This window comes from Somniosus microcephalus, chromosome 10 (genome assembly GCF_052327205.1).
Source record: "Somniosus microcephalus isolate GS21.2 chromosome 10, FLI_Smic_1.0, whole genome shotgun sequence".
Lineage (NCBI taxonomy): Eukaryota > Metazoa > Chordata > Chondrichthyes > Squaliformes > Somniosidae > Somniosus > Somniosus microcephalus.
In genome coordinates this window covers 62,819,092-62,837,743 of record NC_140996.1, presented here as the reverse complement: position 1 = coordinate 62,837,743, position 18,652 = coordinate 62,819,092, and the positions used below count along the sequence as shown (strand labels likewise).

Here is an 18,652-nt window from a genome sequence, read left to right as displayed (position 1 = left end):
GAAATTGTATATGTCATTTCTTTCCTTGTGTTTTGAGCGGTAAGTTCTATTCAAAAACAGTATGCTGCTGCTACGACTTAGGGCTTTTCTTCCCACCTCTGCTCAGGCACCTCTGGAGTTCCTCAAAGATCTATCCTTTTCCTTATCTACATGTTGCTCTCGATTACATCATCCACAGACATAGGTCAGCTTCCACATGTGTGCTGGCAACACCCATCTTTACCTCTTCACTTTGCTCGATCTTTGTGTTGTTAGACTGCCTCATCTCAGGCCCAGGACATTGCTGCAAGAGTTCCGCAGGGCAATGTCCTAGACCCAACTATCTTCAGCTGCTTCGTCAATGACCTTCCCTCCGTCATAAGATCAGAAGTGCCTCTGTATGCCGATTGCACTGTGTAAGATCAGAATTTGCAATTCCTCAGATAATGTAGCAGTCTATTCCTGTATGCAGCAAGATCTGGACAACATCCATGTCCTGTCCTAAGTCTCACATAGCCATCGCTCCTGTCTTGCTGACCTACACAGTCTCCCTGTTCCCACCAGGTAGGGCTTTAAACTAATAATGGGGAGGGAGGGTTCAGGTAGGGGTAAATTTATAAGTCTGAAGAGGAAAGTCAAGGCTCTGGAGCAGAGTAGCGATTTGGGTAAAATCAAGCAAATTGTGTCAGGAACAGACAAGTGTGTTTAGCCACTAAGGCCACATCAGGGAAAAATAATAAAAAGTTATAATTAAAGGCGTTGGGCTAAAAAGTCGATTGCATAGCCCCCGTTGTTTGGGTGCAACGGGTGCCATTTTGGGTCGAAAATGGCACCCAAGCAGCGCGTGCATACTTCTGGTGCGGGCCATGCCGGATGCCATTTTGGTGAGGGCGTTAGCGTCGGCACTGGGAGCATGCGCCGGAAGTATGCAGAGTACGCAGATCGTAACATCAACATGCATTCAGCAGTCGTAAGGACCTCCCACCAGCACTATTTAAAGGGATCATCACCTACTTACAGGTTAGTTGCTGATTGATTTCTATTAGCTGTTGCTGAGTTTGTAGAAGTGTTTGGTGCTTTCTAGATGTCTTTAAAGTTGCCTACAAGGAGTGGTGTGGCATGTGCTCAAGGACTTGGTACTGACTTGCAAGGCTTCTGCTCAGACCAGTTGTTCCCAGACATGGGTGCAGTAATTTGTATCACCCTTGGCCTGCAGCATGATAGGGAGAATGAGCAGAGATGACACAGAGCAGGACAAGCTGCTAGAAGAGGCAGGAGGAGGAGGGAGAGAAAGGCTCTCAGCAGGAGGTCATATCTACCCAGGGCCTTCAGGGAGCAATTCTCCCAACTCAACCTCAGCGACGAACAGTGTGTGAATTAATGGCACAAATAGAGATAAATGGGTTTGATCTAGTAGCCATTACTGAGATGAGATTGCAGGCTGACCAAGGTTGGGAACTAAATATTCCAGGGTACTTGACTTTTAGAAAAGATAGGCAAAATGGAAAAGGAGGTGGGGTAGCCCTGATGATAAAGGATGAGATAAAGGCAGTAGGGAGAAAGGATCTTAGCCCAGAAAATCAGGATGTAGAATCAGTATGGATGGAGCTAAGAAATAACAAAGGGCAGAAAACACTGGTGGGTGTAGTTTATAGGCCCCCTAACAGTAATCATAGTGTTGGACAGAGTATAAATAAGGAAATTAGAGGATCATGTAACAAGGGTAATACAATAATTGGGGGGGACTTGAAACGTCACATAGACTGGGCAAACCAAATTGGCAGAAGTAGCTTGTAGGACGAGTTCATGGAATGCATTCGAGACAGTTTTCGAGAACAATATGTTGAGGAACCAACTAGGGAACAAGCTATTTTAGATCTAGTATTGTGTAATGAGACAGGGTTAATTAGTAATCTTAAAGTAAAAGATCCTCTGGGGAAGAGTGATCTTAATATGATAGAATTTCATATTAAGTTTGAAAGTGATGTGGTTAAATCTGAAACTAGAGTCTTAAATTTAAACCAAGTTAATTATGAGGGGCAAATTTGCTGAGGGAAATTAGATTAAAAGATATGACAGTAGATAAGCAATGGCAAACATTTAAAGAAATAATTCATAATTCTCAACGAATAGACATTCCCTTGAGGAATGTTATAATGAGGAATAAGGAAATGTCAGAGTCGTTAAACAAATATTTTCTGTCTGTCTTCACAGTAGAAGACACAAAGAATATACTGGAAATTGTGGGGAACCAAGGTTTTAATGAGAGTGAGGAGCTTAAAGTAATTAACATTTGTAAAGAAAAAGTACTGGAGCAGTTAATGGGACTAAAAGCCGACAAATCTTCTAGACCTGATGGTCTATACCTGTGATTTTAGAAGAGGTGGCTGCAGAGATAGTGGATGCATTGGTTTTGATCTTCCAAAATTCCCTAGATTCTAGAATGGTCCCCGTGCATTGGAAGGTAGCAAATGTAACCCCGTTGTTCAAGAAAGGAGAGAGACCGAAAACGGGGAAATTTAGGCCAGTTAGCCTGACATCAGTAGTAGGGAAAATGCTAGAATCTGTTATTAAGGATGTGGTAACAGGGCACTTAGTCAGCATGGTTTTATGAAACAGAAATCGTGTTTGACAAATGTATTAGCATTATTTGAGGGTGTAACTAGCAGGGTAGATAAGGGGGAACCAGTGGATGTGGTATATTTGGATTTTCGGAAGGTATTCAATAAGGTGCTACACAAGAGGTTGTTACAAAAGATTAGGGCTCATGGGATTGGGAGGATTAGTGCTCGGGCCTCAGCTATTTATAGTCTATGTCAAGGACTTTAATGAGGGGACCGAGTGTAATATATGCAAGTTTGCTGACAATACAAAGCTAGGTGGGAAGGTAAGCCGTGCTAGGACGCAAAGAGGCTGCAAATGGATACAGACCTGTTAAGTGATTGGACAAGAAGGTGGCAGATGGAGTATAATGTGGGGAAGTGTGAAATTATCCACTTTGGTAGGAAGAATGGATAAGCAGAATATTTTTTAAAAGAAGACTAGTAAATGTTGATGTTCAGAGGGATTTGAGGGTCCTTGTAAACAAATCACAGAAAGTTAACATGCAAGTACAGCAAGCAGTTAGGAAGGCATATGGTATGTGACGTAAGAAAACTCACTAAGCACTTGGTTGAGTATAAAACAAGGCTTTAATCAACTGTTTCACAACCATGAGATTCTAGTTACATCACTAGTTCCTGGTTACAAAAGCGTCCTGGGCAAGCTGGGCCCACGCCCGAATATTTATACTCCTTGGACGGCGGCACCAGCTGGCCGCCCAGTGTTATTTCATGAGTCATTTCTTCATGAATGATAAGATTCATGACATTCTTCCCACCTGGAAGATTTGGAAGTCTGACGACTTCCTTCCAGCGGATTAGACGGACCACGAATAGCCGCAGTCTTTTAGATCAGGGTACCGCACGTGTGCGTATGTGGGATTAACGTCTGTTAGTTCCACCTCGTCGACGAGGGGATCGTTTTTGGAAGATCGGACGAATCTTCAGAGCAGCACGGGGCCAGGAGCTGCCAACTATGATGGTAGGGACGTCCCATGAGTGGAGCGGCGCTGGAACCTGAAGAATCGCTTGTGAGGAGTGACATTGGTGGATGTAGAAAGAAGAGACCTGATGGAATGCAACACGTCAGGGAGCATAGTTTCCCACTGCTGGTCTGGTAGGCTGCGTGACCTCAGTGCAAGACGAACAACGTTCCAAATGATAGTGTTGTATCTCTCAACCTGTCCATTACCGATGGGATGATACCGTGTCGTTTTACTTGTGGCATTTCCCCGTTGGGAAAGATAACTTTTGAGTTCGCTTGACGTGAAGGAGGGACCCCGATCAGAGTGGATGAAATTGGCCATACCGCAAAGGGAAAAGACTTGATCGAGGCATTTGATCACTGTGGAAGTAAGCATATTGGGACAGGGGAAAGCGTGAATATTCGTCCACCATAGTAAGTAAGTAGGTGTTTCGCATTGAGGAAGGCAATGGCCCTTTAAAGTCAATACTGAGTCGCTGCATAGGCTGTATAGCTTGTATGAGCGAGCCATCCGATGGACAGAAGAATTGCAGTTTTAATTCCGCACAAATTCTACAGGTGGAGCATGTTCTTTTCACATCTTCCGTAGAAAATGGGAGATTTTTAGATTGCACAAAGTGCAACATACGGGTAACGCCAGGATGGCATAAGTCAGTATGAAGATCCGCAAGAGCCGAAGTTGACATAGAAGAGCAGAATGCCCGCGTGAGGGTATCCGGGGCTACATTCTCTTTGCCGGGTCGATACTGTATGGTGTAACCAAAGCCGGCCAATTCCATCCTCCAGAGTTGTATTTTGTTATTCTTGATCTTAGTGTGTTTCCAGTTATCCAACATAAAGGCCACGGAGCGCTGATCGGTTATAAGCGTGAAATGGCGACGAGCGAGAAAATGACTCCCTTTACGTACTGCTTCAATGATAGCCGTAACCTCCTCCTCGACAGGAGGATAATGGAGCTCGCTACCATGAAAAGTTCTGGACAGAAGTGCAACGGGTCGACCACCTTGATTCAAGATAGCCGAGATCGCCAACTCTGATGCATCGCACTTGACCACGAAAGGAAGATTTTCATTGATGGAACGAAGCGTGGCTTTTTCCAGTTGTCGTTTGAGGAGGTTGAAAGCTGAAATAGCCGTTGCCTCCAACGGAAATGACTTTGTGTGAAGCAGGGGCTGGATCTTGTCGGAGAAGTGGGGTAATAGGCGAACATGCCGAGTGCCCGACGAAGAGAGCCGAGATTCGTAGGAGGAGGGAGCTCCTGAAACGGACGAAGTCGCTCCAGATCTGGTTTGATGACACCGTTGCCCACCCAGTAGCCAAGGATGTTGACTGATGGTACTGATTTCACAGATTTGGACTCGTTTAAGGTTAAGTTGCGACGACGGAGAACATCAAAAAAATTTTGGAGGTTGGCATCATGTTCCTTCTGGTCATGACCAGCAATGGTGATATTATCCAGATATGGAAAAGTGTCCGTTAAGTTCTCCTGTTTAACTAGGCTATCCATTGCCCGTTGAAAGACGGCCACCCCATTGGTGACCCCAAATGGAAGGCGACAAAACTGGTAAAGCCGACCATTGGCCTCAAAGGCCGTATACTTTAGAGTCCTTTAATGGTACGTTATGCACTCTTTAAATCAAAAGTTGAAAACACCTTGTAGTTGCCAAGGTTATTGACCATGTCATCGATGCGTGGTAGTGGGTAGGCATCCAGGTTGGTTAATAGTTTGCGAGTAATCGATGCAAAGACATTTCTTGTGTTGCTTCAGAGGATTTTTAACAACGACGACTTGAGCCCGCCAGGGAGATGAACATGGCTCAATGATACCGTCGGCTAGAAGGCAGGAGATCTCTGCCTCGATAAAGGATAGATCATCTTGGCTGAAACATCGTGATTTAGTGACTATGGGCTTACATCGGGGGGAAAGATTGGCAAACAAGGAGGGCTCGTCGAACGAAGCCGCCGAAAGCGCACAAAACGGTACTTTGGAAATAGTAAGCTCCGGTTTTGACCGTCCAAACTCAAAAGTGAGTCTTTTGTGTTGTTTCTGGAAATCCTGTCCCAGGAGCACATCACTGCATAGGTTTTTGAGCGCCCTGAGCCGGGTGGAGGAATAAGTGCGGCCATTGAGAATAAGGTCGACAAGACAAAACCCGGAAGAGTTGGTGGTCAGTGTCGTCAGAGCCATTGCAATTTCTCTGTCCGAGGGGTAAATACGCAGTTTTAACTTACTGACAGCCCGCTCACTAATGAAGCTGTCAGAGCTGCATGAGTCGATTAGTGCACTCAAAATGTGTCCATTTACCAAAACCTCCGTGGCTGCATGGGACAGACTTTGGGGAAAAACAGCTGTGATGGGAGGAGGAGCAGTTTTTACCCTTGACAGCTGTAACCTTAGTAGTGGTTCTTGGAGGAGGAGCAGTTTTATAGATAGCAGCTGCAAAACTAACAGGGGTTCTCGACCGGTATACCTTAGAAAAGTGGCCTTTCTTACTAACAGAAGCTCTTGACTGGCATACCTTAGAAAAATGACCTTATTGCAATGATGATTGCAGGTTGCGTTACGAGCAGGACAAAATTTCCTATAGTGGAATGCACCTCCACAGAGGAAACAGTTCCTTCCAGATTGCCAAGATGCCGCTAGGGCAGGGTCGTCATCAGTGAAGGCTTCTAGGGTAGGGTTGTCATCAGCTAGGTTAGCGTCATCATCAGTGAGGGCTTCCGCCCGAGGCCTATCGAAGGGGTCACTAAAAGTGATAGCAGCAGCCCGTGCACGTGATAAAAGATAGGTGTCTGCATTCCTCTTTGCTAAGTCCAGAGAACATGCCTGGTCATAGGCAGCCTGTAACTCGAGGGTTTTATTCTCCAACAGACGCTGGCGTATGAAGGGAGACGCAATCCCATTAATAAAGGAATCACGAATTAACTCCTCCTGGTACTGCTCAGCTGTGACAGCTTTAAGATTACAATCCTTGCTGAGCCTACAAAGCTTTTGAAGGAATTCGTCAAGTGATTCCCCGGGTTGTTGTCGAGTGGCCAGTAGATGCCGAGCAAAAATTTCATTTGGGGCCTTAACATATAGTCGCTGTAATATTAGGATAACGGAGTCATAGTCTACACAGTCTTCGATATAGTCAAACACATGAAGAGATACATAATTGGCAAGTATCTCTAATTTATCAGGAACATTTTCAGCACACACCCTGAGGAAGTTGATGAAGGTACAATACCAGTGTTTCCATACCTTAGCAGTTGTAGGTGAATTTGGGTCCAGGTCAAGACTGGCGGGTCTGAGTAGTTTGTCCATGATGGATTGATTACTACGTCAGAGTTCCCTTCTACAGTTGAAGTCGTAGCTGGCTGTTCCCAAATCACTCAGCGCGTGGAGCCGATACACAGTTGATTAAATTGACATAAGAAAACTCACTAAGCACTTGGTTGAGTATAAAACAAGGCTTTAATCAACTGTTTCACAACCATGAGATTCTAGTTACATCACTAGTTCCTGGTTACAAAAACGTCCTGGGCAAGCTGGGCCCACGCCCGAGTATTTATACTCCTTGGACGGCGCCACCAGCTGGCCGCCCAGTGTTATTTCATGAGTCATTTCTTCATGAAAGATAAGATTCATGACAGTATGTTGGTCTTTATTGCAAGGGGGTTGGAGTATAATAGTAAGGAAGTCTTGCTGCAATTATATAGGGCTTTGGTGAGACTGCACCTGGAGTATTGTGTACAGTTTTGGTCTCCGTACCTAAGGAAGGATATACTTGCCTTAGAGGCGGTGCAACAAAGGTTAACTAGATTGTTTCCTAGGATGAGTGGGCTGTCCTATGACGAGAGATTGAGTAGAATGGGGCTACATTCTCTGGAGTTTAGAAGAATAAGAGGTGATCTCACTGAAACGTGTAAAATTCTTAGAGGGTTTGACAGGATAGATGCCGAGAGGCTGTTTTCCCTGGCTGGAGTGTCTAGAACTAGGGGTCACAGTCTCAGGATAAGCGGCTAGCCATTTAGGCCTGAGATGAGGAGAGATTTCTTCACTCGGAGGGTTGTGAATCTTTGGAATTCTCTAATCCAGAGGGCTATGGGTGCTCAATCATTGAGTATATTCAAGACTGAGATTGATAGATTTTTGGACACCAAGGGAATCAAGGGATATGGGGGTAGAGCAGGAAAGTGGAGTTGAGGTAGAAGTTCAGCCATGTTCTTCTTGAATGGCGGAGCAGGCTCGATGGGCCATATGGCCTACTACTGCTCTTATTTCTTATGTTCTTATGTAACGCATTGAATTTAAACTCTTCAAACTCATTGTCAAGTCCCTCCATGGCCTCGTCTCACCCTATGTTTGCAAAATCTTTCAATTTTATGTCCCTTACCAGATCCTATGGTCCTTCGATTTTGGGCTTCTGTGCATCCCACCCTGTCTTTACTCCACTGTTGCTGTCTTGGCACTTCTACGGTGGACTTTTCCCTGAACCCTTTGCCTCTTCTGTCTACCTTTTTGACCTAGCTTTCACTCATCACTGTTAACTTTTCCATCTCCTCCATAGCACATTGTAATGTTCTAAGTTTCAAATGTAGCGTTTGCAGCCTTGCTTTTCTCTATATCTCTTTTTTTTATTCATTCATGGGATGTGAGTGTCGCTGGCACAACCAGCATTTATTGCCCATCCCTAATTGCCCTTGAGAAGGTGGTGGTGAGCTGCCTTCTTGAACCGCTGCAGTCTGTGTGGTGAAGATACTCTCACAGTGCTAAACATAGAAACATAGAAGATAGGAGCAGGAGTAGGCCATTTGGCCCTTCGAGCCTGCTCCGCCATTCAATGAGATCATGGCTGATCATCCAAGTTCAGTACCCTGTCCCTGCCTTCTCCCCATATCCCTTGATCCCTTTAGCCTTAAGAAATATATCCAACTCTTTCTTGAATATATTTAATGAACTGGCCTCCACCGCCCTCTGTTAGGGAGGGAGTTCCAGGATTTTGACCCTGCGACAATGAAGGAAAGGCGATATATTTCCATGTCAGGATGGTGTGTGTCTTGGAGAGGAACTTGGAGGTGGTGTTCCCATGAGCCTGCCGCCCTTGTCCTTCTAGGTGTGGTACAGGTCACGAGTTTGGGAGGTGCTGTCGAAAAAGCTTTGTCGAGTTGGTGCAGTGCATCTTGTACACAGTACACACTGCAGCCATGGTGCGCAGTGGTGGAGGAAGTGAATGTTTAAGCTGGTGGATGGGGTGCCAATCAAGCGAGCTGCTTTGTCCTGAATGGTGCCTAGCTTCTTGAGTGTTGTTACAGATGCACTCATCCAGGCAAGTGGCGAGTATTCCATCATACTCCTGACTTGTGCCTTGCAGATGGTGGAAAGGCTTAGGGGAGTCAGGAGGTGAGTCACTTGCCACAGAATACCCAGTCTCTGATCTGCCCTTGTAGCCACATTATTTATGTGGCTGATCCAATTAAGTTTCTGGTCAATGGTGACCCCCAGGATGTTGTTGATGGGGGGGGATTCGGCGATGGTAATCCCATTGAATGTCAAGAAGCAGTGGTTAGATTCTTGTTGGAGATAGTCATTGTCTGGCACTTGTGTGGCGCAAATGTTACCTGCCACTTATCAGCCCAAGCCTGAATATCGTCCAGGTCTTGCTGCATGCATCTACTGCTTCATTATCTGAGGAGTTGCGAATGGAACTGAATACTGTGCAATCATCAGCGAACATCCCCACTTCTGACCTTTATGATGGAGGGAAGGTCATTGATGAAGCAGCTGAAGATGGTAGGGCTGAGGATACTGCCCTGAGGAGCTCCTGCAGCGATGTCCTGGAGCTGGGATGATTGGCCTCCAACAACCACAACCATCTTCCTTTGTGCTAGCTATGACTCCTGTCAGTGGAGAGTTTTCCCCCTGATTCCCATTGACTTCAATTTTACTAGGGCTCCTTGATGCCACACTTGGTCAAATGCTGCCTTGATGTCAAGGGCAGCCACACTCACCTCACCTGGATTCAACTCATTTGTCCATGTTTGGACCAAGGCTGCAGTGATATCTGGAGCAAAGTGGTCCTGGCAGAACCCAAACTGGGCATCAGTGAGCAGGTTATTGGTGAGTAAGTGCTGCTTGATAGCACTGTCAATGACACCTTCCATCACTTTGCTGATGGGGCGGTAATTGGCCGGATTGGATTTCTCCTGCTTTTTGTGCCTCACTTCCTTAAACTAGCCTAGTTATATGATCTAGTTTGAACACTGAACCTTGATTACAATGTAGTACAGTGCAATAAGTTTCTCCATGGAGACACTTCAGTTAAATTCAGCTGCAGTTACAGTTTTGTATCTGTAATTTTTTGTTCTTGCTTTGTCAGCTATATAGCCTTTAATGTGTTGGCTGTAAAGATTTTACTTTTGCCAGTTTTGTACCTCTGCCTAGCTCTGCTCCATTTTACCTAGTCTCCATCTGTAGCTGTCCTGTTTTAAAATGGACACTCAGATAATCTGGGAAAATACATCATTGTTTAGTTGCACTGAGAACTTCTGTGTTCTTTTTAAAAGATGTGTAGTGAACATAGATGTGCAAACCTTGGCTGGGGAGGGGGGTGGTGTGTAGAGAAATCTCATTTGTATTGTACAAGATTGCTATCCTCTACATTCATTATTGGAGGCTACGTTTAATCACATGACCTTTTAAATATGATAACTTATCTCTTCAATCCTGATTTTTAGATTTTGTTTCCCTCTGCTGCAGGTATCCTATATACTTCAGGACTGGTGGCTGTCTTACTGGTAAGAATGGTTCTCTTGATGTCTATGGTGTGCTTTGAATTGTTGGAGTGATCCTGAATCAGTACTAGGAAGATTATTACAACTTTGAGCCCATTTTGAGCACTTTTTCAAAGTTTGTGAAACCAAGAAATGGATAAGGTGAAAGGTATACCCCATGAAAGGGTATATGATCCATCGTTTTCCAGAAGTTTATTCACTGTCTGCTGTGTAGTTTATCCTGGCTTTATAAACAACTTTTAGCCGCAACTGCAAATCAGGCTGCCTATCCACAAATTACAGAATTCCCTCATCATTAGCACACGCCTGTTCTCCTGAGTCACGTCACTATTTTCCCCATGCATTGTGACATGTCATTGTCATGATACTTGTCCTGGTCCTCAGCAAAGGTGTCAAGAACTGACCAGTCCAGGCCCACAGTATGTTCCTGCAATGCTTCATTCGGTTTCATCCAGATTTCCAAGTAGGTGGTTAATCACTTCCTCAATAACAACAGAAAATGCTGGAAAAACTCAGCAGGTCAGGCAACATCCGTGGAGAGAAATTTGAGTTGACGTTTCGGGTTTGACCCTTCTTCAAAACTGGAGAGAAAAGGAACTAGATCGAAGGCAGGGCTGCGATCGGACAAAAGAACAAAAGAACCAAAAGAAGTAAAAGAGATTAGAAGCTAGACGAGATGGTAATAGGCTGGGATTGGGTGTAAAGTGTACTGGCAGGGCAAAAGATAGCTGCCAGGTGTGAGAGAGAAACAAAAGGAAAGGGTGGGGGAGGAAAGGAGTGGAAAAATATAAGTAAAAATGAAATAGGGGCCGAGGTTATGATCTGAAATTGTTGAACTCGATATTGAGACCGGAAGGCTGCAGAGTGCCTAATCGGAAGATGAGGTGCTGTTCCTCGAGTTTACGTTGAGCTTCCGTGGAACAATACAAGAGGCCAAGGACGGTGAGGTCCGAGTGGGAATGGAGCGGTGAATTAAAGTGACAGGCGACCGGAAGCTCGGGGTCACCCTTACGGACTGAACGGAGGTGTTCCGCAAAGCGGTCACCCAATCTGCGTTTGGTCTCCCCAATGTAGAGGAGACCGCATCGTGAGCAGCGAATACAGTATACTAGATTGCGAGAAGTACAAGTAAATCGCTGTTTCACCTGGAAGGGGTGTTTGGGGCCCTGGACAGTGGGGAGGGGGGAGGTATAGGGGCAGGTGTTACACCTCCTCCGCTTGCACGGGAAGGTGCCAGGCGAAGGGGAAGGGCTGTTTGGGGTGATAGAGGAGTGGACTAGGGTGTCTCGGAGAGAGCGGTCCCTGCGGAATGCTGAAAGGGGAGGGGAGGGGAAGATACGTTTGGTGGTGGGATCACTTTGGAGGTAGCGGAAATGCCGGAGGATGATCCGTTGAATGTGGAGGCTGGTGGGGTGAAAGGTGAGGACAAGGGGAACCCTATCGTGGTTCCGGGAGGGAGGGGCAGGGGTGAGGGCAGAGGTGCGGGAGATAGAACTGACACGGTCGAGGGCAGTGTCCACCACGGTAGAGGGGAATCCTCGGTTGCGGAAAAAGGAAGACATGTCTGAAGCACTGGTGTGGAAGGTGGCATCGTCGGAGCAGATACGGCGGAGGCGGAGAAACTGGGAGAATGGAATAGAGTCCTTACAGGAAGCGGGGTGGGAGGAAGTGTAGTCCAGGTAGCTGTGGGAGTCAGTGGGCTTGTAGTAAATATTGGTCGATAACCTATCCCCAGAGATGGAGACGGAGAAGTCGAGGAAGGGAAGGGAAGAGTCAGAGATGGACCATGTGAAGGTGAGGGAAGGGTGGAAATTGGAGGCAAAGTGAATGAAATTGTCAAGTTCGGGGCGAGAGCAGGAAACGGCACCGATACAGTCATCAATGTATCGGAAAAAGAGGTGAGGGAGGGGACCCGAGTAGGACTGGAACAAAGATTGTTCCACATAGCCCACGAAAAGGCAGGCATAGCTAGGACCCATGCGGGTACCCATGGCAACGCCTTTGATTTGGAGGAAATGAGTGGAGTTAAAGGAGAAGTTGTTCAATGTGAGAACAAGTTCAGCCAGGCGGAGGAGGGTCGTAGTGGATGGGGACTGGTCGGGCCTCTGTTCAAGGAAGAAGCGGAGTGCCCTCAGGCCATCCGGGTGGGGGATGGAGGTGTAGAGGGATTGTACGTCCATGGCGAAAAGGAAGCGGTTGGGGCCAGGAAACTGGAAACTGTTAAAGTGGCGGAGGGCGTCCGAAGAGTCGCGGATGTAGGTGGGAAGAGACTGGACAAGGGGAGAAAAGATAGAGTCAAGATAGGAAGAGATAAGTTCCGTAGGGCAAGAACAGGCTGAAACGATGGGTCTACCAGGGCAGTCCTGTTTGTGGATCTTGGCACCTTCCCGTGCAAGCGGAGGAGGTGTAACACCTGCCCCTATACCTCCCCCCTCCCCACTGTCCAGGGCCCCAAACACCCCTTCCAGGTGAAACAGCGATTTACTTGTACTTCTCGCAATCTAGTATACTGTATTCGCTGCTCACGATGCGGTCTCCTCTACATTGGGGAGACCAAACGCAGATTGGGTGACCGCTTTGCGGAACACCTCCGTTCAGTCCGTAAGGGTGACCCCGAGCTTCCGGTCGCCTGTCACTTTAATTCACCGCTCCATTCCCACTCGGACCTCACCGTCCTTGGCCTCTTGTATTGTTCCACGGAAGCTCAACGTAAACTCGAGGAACAGCACCTCATCTTCCGATTAGGCACTCTGCAGCCTTCCGGTCTCAATATCGAGTTCAACAATTTCAGATCATAACCTCGGCCCCTATTTCATTTTTACTTATATTTTTCCACTCCTTTCCTCCCCCACCCTTTCCTTTTGTTTCTCTCTCACACCTGGCAGCTATCTTTTGCCCTGCCAGTACACTTTACACCCAATCCCAGCCTATTACCATCTCGTCTAGCTTCTAATCTCTTTTACTTCTTTTGGTTCTTTTGTTCTTTTGTCCGATCGCAGCCCTGCCTTCGATCTAGTTCCTTTTCTCTCCAGTTTTGAAGAAGGGTCAAACCCGAAACGTCAACTCAAATTTCTCTCCACGGATGTTGCCTGACCTGCTGAGTTTTTCCAGCATTTTCTGTTGTTATTTCGGATTTCCAACATCTGCAGTATTTTGCTAATCACTTCCTCACTCTGCTTAACTATTCCTCTTCACCTGTGGGGTGACCAGCTTCTGGAACATATCTTCCAGGGATTTTTCTTTCCTGCATATGTGGTAGTGTGCAAACAGCTGGTCCTTGAGCTCAGCAGTCCTCTGCTCGAAAATCGCAACACTTTACACCTTATTCTTCCTAGGGTACCCTTCATTATGCATGCTGCACACATCATAAGTCTAGCTCCTGATACCACAATTTCTACATTCTCAGCTGCTGCGATGTTCACAAGAGTTCAAGTACTTTTCTTGATTACTTGCCCTGGTGTTACAGATTGGGCTCTATTCCTCATTACTTGCCCTGGTGTTACAGATTGGGCTCTATTCCTCATTACTTGCCCTGGTGTTACAGATTGGGCTCTATTCCTCATTACTTGCCCTGGTGTTACAGATTGGGCTCTATTCCTCATTACTTGCCCTGGTGTTACAGATTGGGCTCTATTCCTCATTACTTGCCCTGGTGTTACAGATTGGGCTCTATTCCTCATTACTTGCCCTGGTGTTACCGATTGGGCTCTATTCCTCATTACTTGCCCTGGTGTTACCGATTGGGCTCTATTCCTCATTACTTGCCCTGGTGTTACAGATTGGGCTTTATTCCTCATTAGCACTGACTTCTTGGTACTCACTTGGTCTGTCGCTACATCACTCAGTCAGCTTGTCACGATTGAAGTAGCCTCTAGCTTACTGTACTGCTTTTTTTATATAGTTACTGTCTATGTCATGCTCTTGGCAGCCCCTCACTTTTTGTGAGCTTAACCTAACTTTAGATGCCTTAGGTGAGATTTCTCTTTGTAGAGACTGGGAAGTACTCAATTTCCAGGTGCATCGAAAGGCAACTGGTGACAGACATGTTGCATTCGTTCTCCACCCAACAAAGCTGCCATGGGATGTCCTGGGATTTCCCAATCTGATGTAACTGGGCCTGTTTAACTCTACTAATGAGGGTGGAAGGGGCATTCCTGGGCTTCCGGCTCACTTTCTACTTTAGTTGCCTGTGATGTGCACCCAAAGAAACTTGGCAGTGGGGCGAAATCTGGGACTCTCCCCAGACCAAAGGGTCTTCAGGGCTCCCAGAGGCAACATAAAGATGGCCGGAGCGAAAAAGGCACTTCACATTTTTTTTGAAGGATTCCCCTTCTCCCTCCAGACAACTTTTGGGCTACAGGCCCTTCTGGCGGCTGCTCTGCAGCAAAATTCAGGAAAGAAAGACTTGCATTTTTATAGCATCTTACACGACCTCAGGATGTCCCAAATCACTTTACAGCCAATGAAGTACTTTTGAAGTGTAGTCACTGTTGTAATATAGGAAACACGGCAGCCAATTTGCACACAGCAAGGTCCCACAAACAGCAATGTGACAATTACCAGATAATCTGTTTTTATGTCCACCTGAGAGGGCAGATATGGCTTCAGTTTAACGTCCCATTCGAAAGACAGCCAGGCCTGCGCCAGGTGTGTGCCCAGGTCAGGAAAATCATGGGTGCCTCTCCTCTCACAGGTGCTTTGGGTAAGCTGTATCTTAATGTTTATTACATATTTTGAATATAATTGTTTTAGCAAAATACTAGGATAAAATTTCCGCAGGTTTCTCCGAATCGGCAACCATAACCACGACAGAAGATCGGGGAAATCCTGCAGTAATAGTGTCAATGGCTTTTTACAAAATTGCTGCAGGGTTTCTGCTTGATCTTCTGTTGAAATTATAGCTGGAGATCAGGAAAACCCCACGGAAATTCAATCCCACTATCTTTAGAATTACCTTGTATGCTCACCTTAAGTTTATTACCTGTTACTCCTTTCACAAAAACAAGTAGCAATTGTTTTGGGCAAGTACCCAATTGTTGGGCCTTTAGCGGAAAAGACAGTAAGGACCCCTAACCTGCAGTCACTTTCCATCCATAATGACTACTGTATCTACTACAGCTGTAGTTTGCAAATTGAGGAGCCGAAGTTACATAGGGCTGGATTTTCATTGGGCCGTGGAGGTGGGATTGGAGGCGTGTGGGGGTTAAAATCCTGAAATCGGCGGGCACGAACCCATCCCACCCCCAACCCACCTCCATGCCAGTTTCAAAGGAGGTGGGAAGCCGCTCCGCACTGGGACCCACCTCCCTGAGGCGGGAAGGGGATTAGTGCCAATTAATTGCCTGTTAACAGGTAGTTAACAGGCAGTTTTTAGCCTAATCCCTATTTTCATTGGTGAAATGTGGGATTCCCGACGGCTCCAAACCACGCCAAGTTAGCGAGGCGGGCTGTCTGGATGAAGGGCTTGGCGGGGTCGAGATGTCCGGTGTTCAGATGAGTGATGGGTGCATGAGTGCAAAGGTAAGTGTGTTTGGTGTGTGTAAAGTGTTTAAAGAAGTTTTACTTACAAGTACTTACCTTTACAGCCTTCCTTCCTTCAGGTCTCGGGAGTCCCTCACCTCACCGGCACAGAAAGCAGAATGGCTGCGAGCTGTCAAAAGTTTCAGCATTCAGCTTTCTGTTCCGGGGAGATCTCTAAATCATCCTGAGAGGAAGGAATTAACCTGGAGTACAGATTGTCAGTGTTTGACAGCTTCAAACAGCTGTCAAACGCTGATATTTCATCTGTCAAAAGGTCTTGACAGATGAAATATCAATCTGTGACGTCACCTGTTGCCGGATGGCCCTTAATTGGCCTGCTGAGCCCGCTGGGTGGGCTCAACAAGGTCAATCAAGTCAAAATGGCTAGAACTCGATGGAGGCGGGACTACAACCCCGAAAGTTGTAGTCCTGCCCCCTACCCGCCTCCTCAGTGAAAATCCAGCCCATAGAGTCTACAGCACAAAAACAGGTCATTCGGCCCAACTTGTCTATGCCGATATTTATGCTCCACACGAGCCTCCTCCCACCCCTCTTCATCTAACCCTATCAGCATATGCTTCTATTCCTTTCTCCCTCATGTACTTATCTAGCTTCCCTTAAATGCATCCATACTATGACTCATCAACTACTCCTTGTGGTAGCGCGTTCCACATTCTCACCACTCTCTGGGTAAAGAAGGTTCTCCTGAATTCCTTATTGATTTATTAGTGACTATCTTGTATTTATGGCCCCAAATTTTGGTCTTCCCCACAAGTGGAAACATTTTCTCTTCATCTACCCTATCAAACCCTTTTATTCTCTTAAAGACCTCTATCAAGCTCAACCTTATCTTTTATAGAGTCATAGGCCTAGAAATTGGGTATAGCCCCGCTTGGGGCGTTAGAATTGGCGCAGCGCAAAGTTTATAGCCAGACGCAACTTATCGCCACCTGTCGCGATATTGGGCTGCATCGCCCCGAAAGATGATTGAGGCGCGAATTCAGGCGTTACGCGGGACTCCTAAGACGCTAAACTTCCGGCGCAACCCAATATCGGAGCGGACGGGCGCAGCGCAGGTGCGCTCAATTACTGATGACCACGAGACTTCCAGGCGCCGGCCAGCTCTTAAAGGGGTGGGTCAGTCAGCTTCAGCATCCACACTCTGCGCCTTGCAGGCCTCAGAATCGGCGCAGGCCCTTCTCTGGCGCTAAAAACTTGGACCAGATGGAGAAGGTGAGACAGAGAGCAGAGCGCTTCACCAATGAGGCTCTGGAGCAATTGGTGGCCGCAGTGGAGTGCCGGCGAGATGTTCTCTACCCAGACAATGGCAGGAGACCGAATCATAAGGACTACCGACGAACTTGGAGGGATGTATGCCAGACGGTCAACTCCAGCAGCATGGTGACCAGGAGCCCTGTCCAATGCAGAAAGAAATTCAACGACCTCACTCGGGTCGTGAGGGTGAGTGTTGTTTCTGCAAACTTCTGCATCCCTTCATTTGCACCTGACTTTATGGCTACAGGGTGGGCTGTGCCCCATTGGCCATCTGCCAGCAAGCACCCATGGCCCTTTCTGGGCACACACATGCACATTTGTCTCAAGGCGTCATGTAAGGGCTCTTGCACCATGGGGGGCATGAGATGATCACTCAGGGCATCATGTAAGGGCTCTTGCACCATAGGGGGCATGCGATGATCACTCAGGGCATCATCATGTAACATAACTTCCCCTCCTTTCCCCTGCAGTCCAAGCTGGCGAGGATTGACAAAGACCAGCTTCGCACCGGCGGAGGACCTCCACAAGTGGTCACTCTCACGGATCTCGAGGAGAGAGTCCACCAGATTCTTGGAGGACGTCTGAGTGGTCCTGCAACCACTGCAGCTGCCGACCCCATTGTCAACAGCGATGGAAAGGTTCTCACCTTTTACAACTGTCTCCTTCCACTTGTTCCCCCCGCCAGCATGCTTTCTCACTGTGGACCCATGTCATAGCCTTGCCGCAATCTGGCATCCCTTGCTGCCAAGCTGTCCTTTTGCTAAAGCCACTCTTCCACCTCCCTGCTTTCAGATGCTGCATCACCAGCTCGGGAGCCGGGCCCTCAAGCTGCCAGTGCCAGTGCCTCCGAAGGCTCAATGAGAAAATTACTGTCTAACAGAAGGTCAGCAACTCTCTCCAGCAATGATCAGAATGGCCAGCCCAAATGGCTGCAGCTTTTATACTAGTGCTGTCCCCTTTAAATAGCGGCCCCCGAGTCCGAGAAGGGCCTGGGAACGCTCCATCCAACTGTCACTAATAGCGCCAGGCGGAAAGGTTGCGGGCGCCACCGAATATCCGGTCCGGGGCGCCAAAAAGGCGTTGCACACTGAAATGACGTCATGATCTGCCTGCGCCCGTGGGCGAGTGCAAACAGTTAGCGCTGGCGCTAAAAGGATACTCAATATGGGAGGTGCCGCCCGAAATTTGGGTAACACCCTAATTCTCGGGCTCTTTAGGCGCTAATCGCTAGCACTACCAACCGAATTTCTAGGCCATAGTTATACAGCACAGAAAGAGGCCCTTCGGCCCATCGTGTCCACGCCGGCCATCAAGCCCTGTCTATTCTAATCCCATTTTCCAGCACTTGGTCCGTAGCCTTGTATGCTATGGTGTTTCAAGTGCTCATCTAAATGCTTTTTGAATGTTGTGAGGGTTCCTGCCTCTACCACCCTTTCAGGCAGTGAGTTCCAGGTTCCAACCACCCTCTGGGTGAAAAAGTTTTTCCTCAAATCCCCTCTAAACCTCCTGCCCCTTA

At 47.2% G+C, this 18,652-nt stretch overlaps 1 protein-coding gene across 1 annotated transcript in view; it reads left to right on the top strand.

Moving 5' to 3' along the window:
* The window catches only part of abcc4 (ATP binding cassette subfamily C member 4 (PEL blood group)), a 516,746-nt gene that overhangs the window by 255,915 nt on the left and 242,179 nt on the right, over positions 1-18,652 (top strand). The window contains exon 17 of the mRNA XM_085999895.1: positions 10,307-10,344. Within this exon, the coding sequence (XP_085856021.1) occupies positions 10,307-10,344 (38 nt within the window). The remainder of the gene's footprint in view (positions 1-10,306; positions 10,345-18,652) is intronic.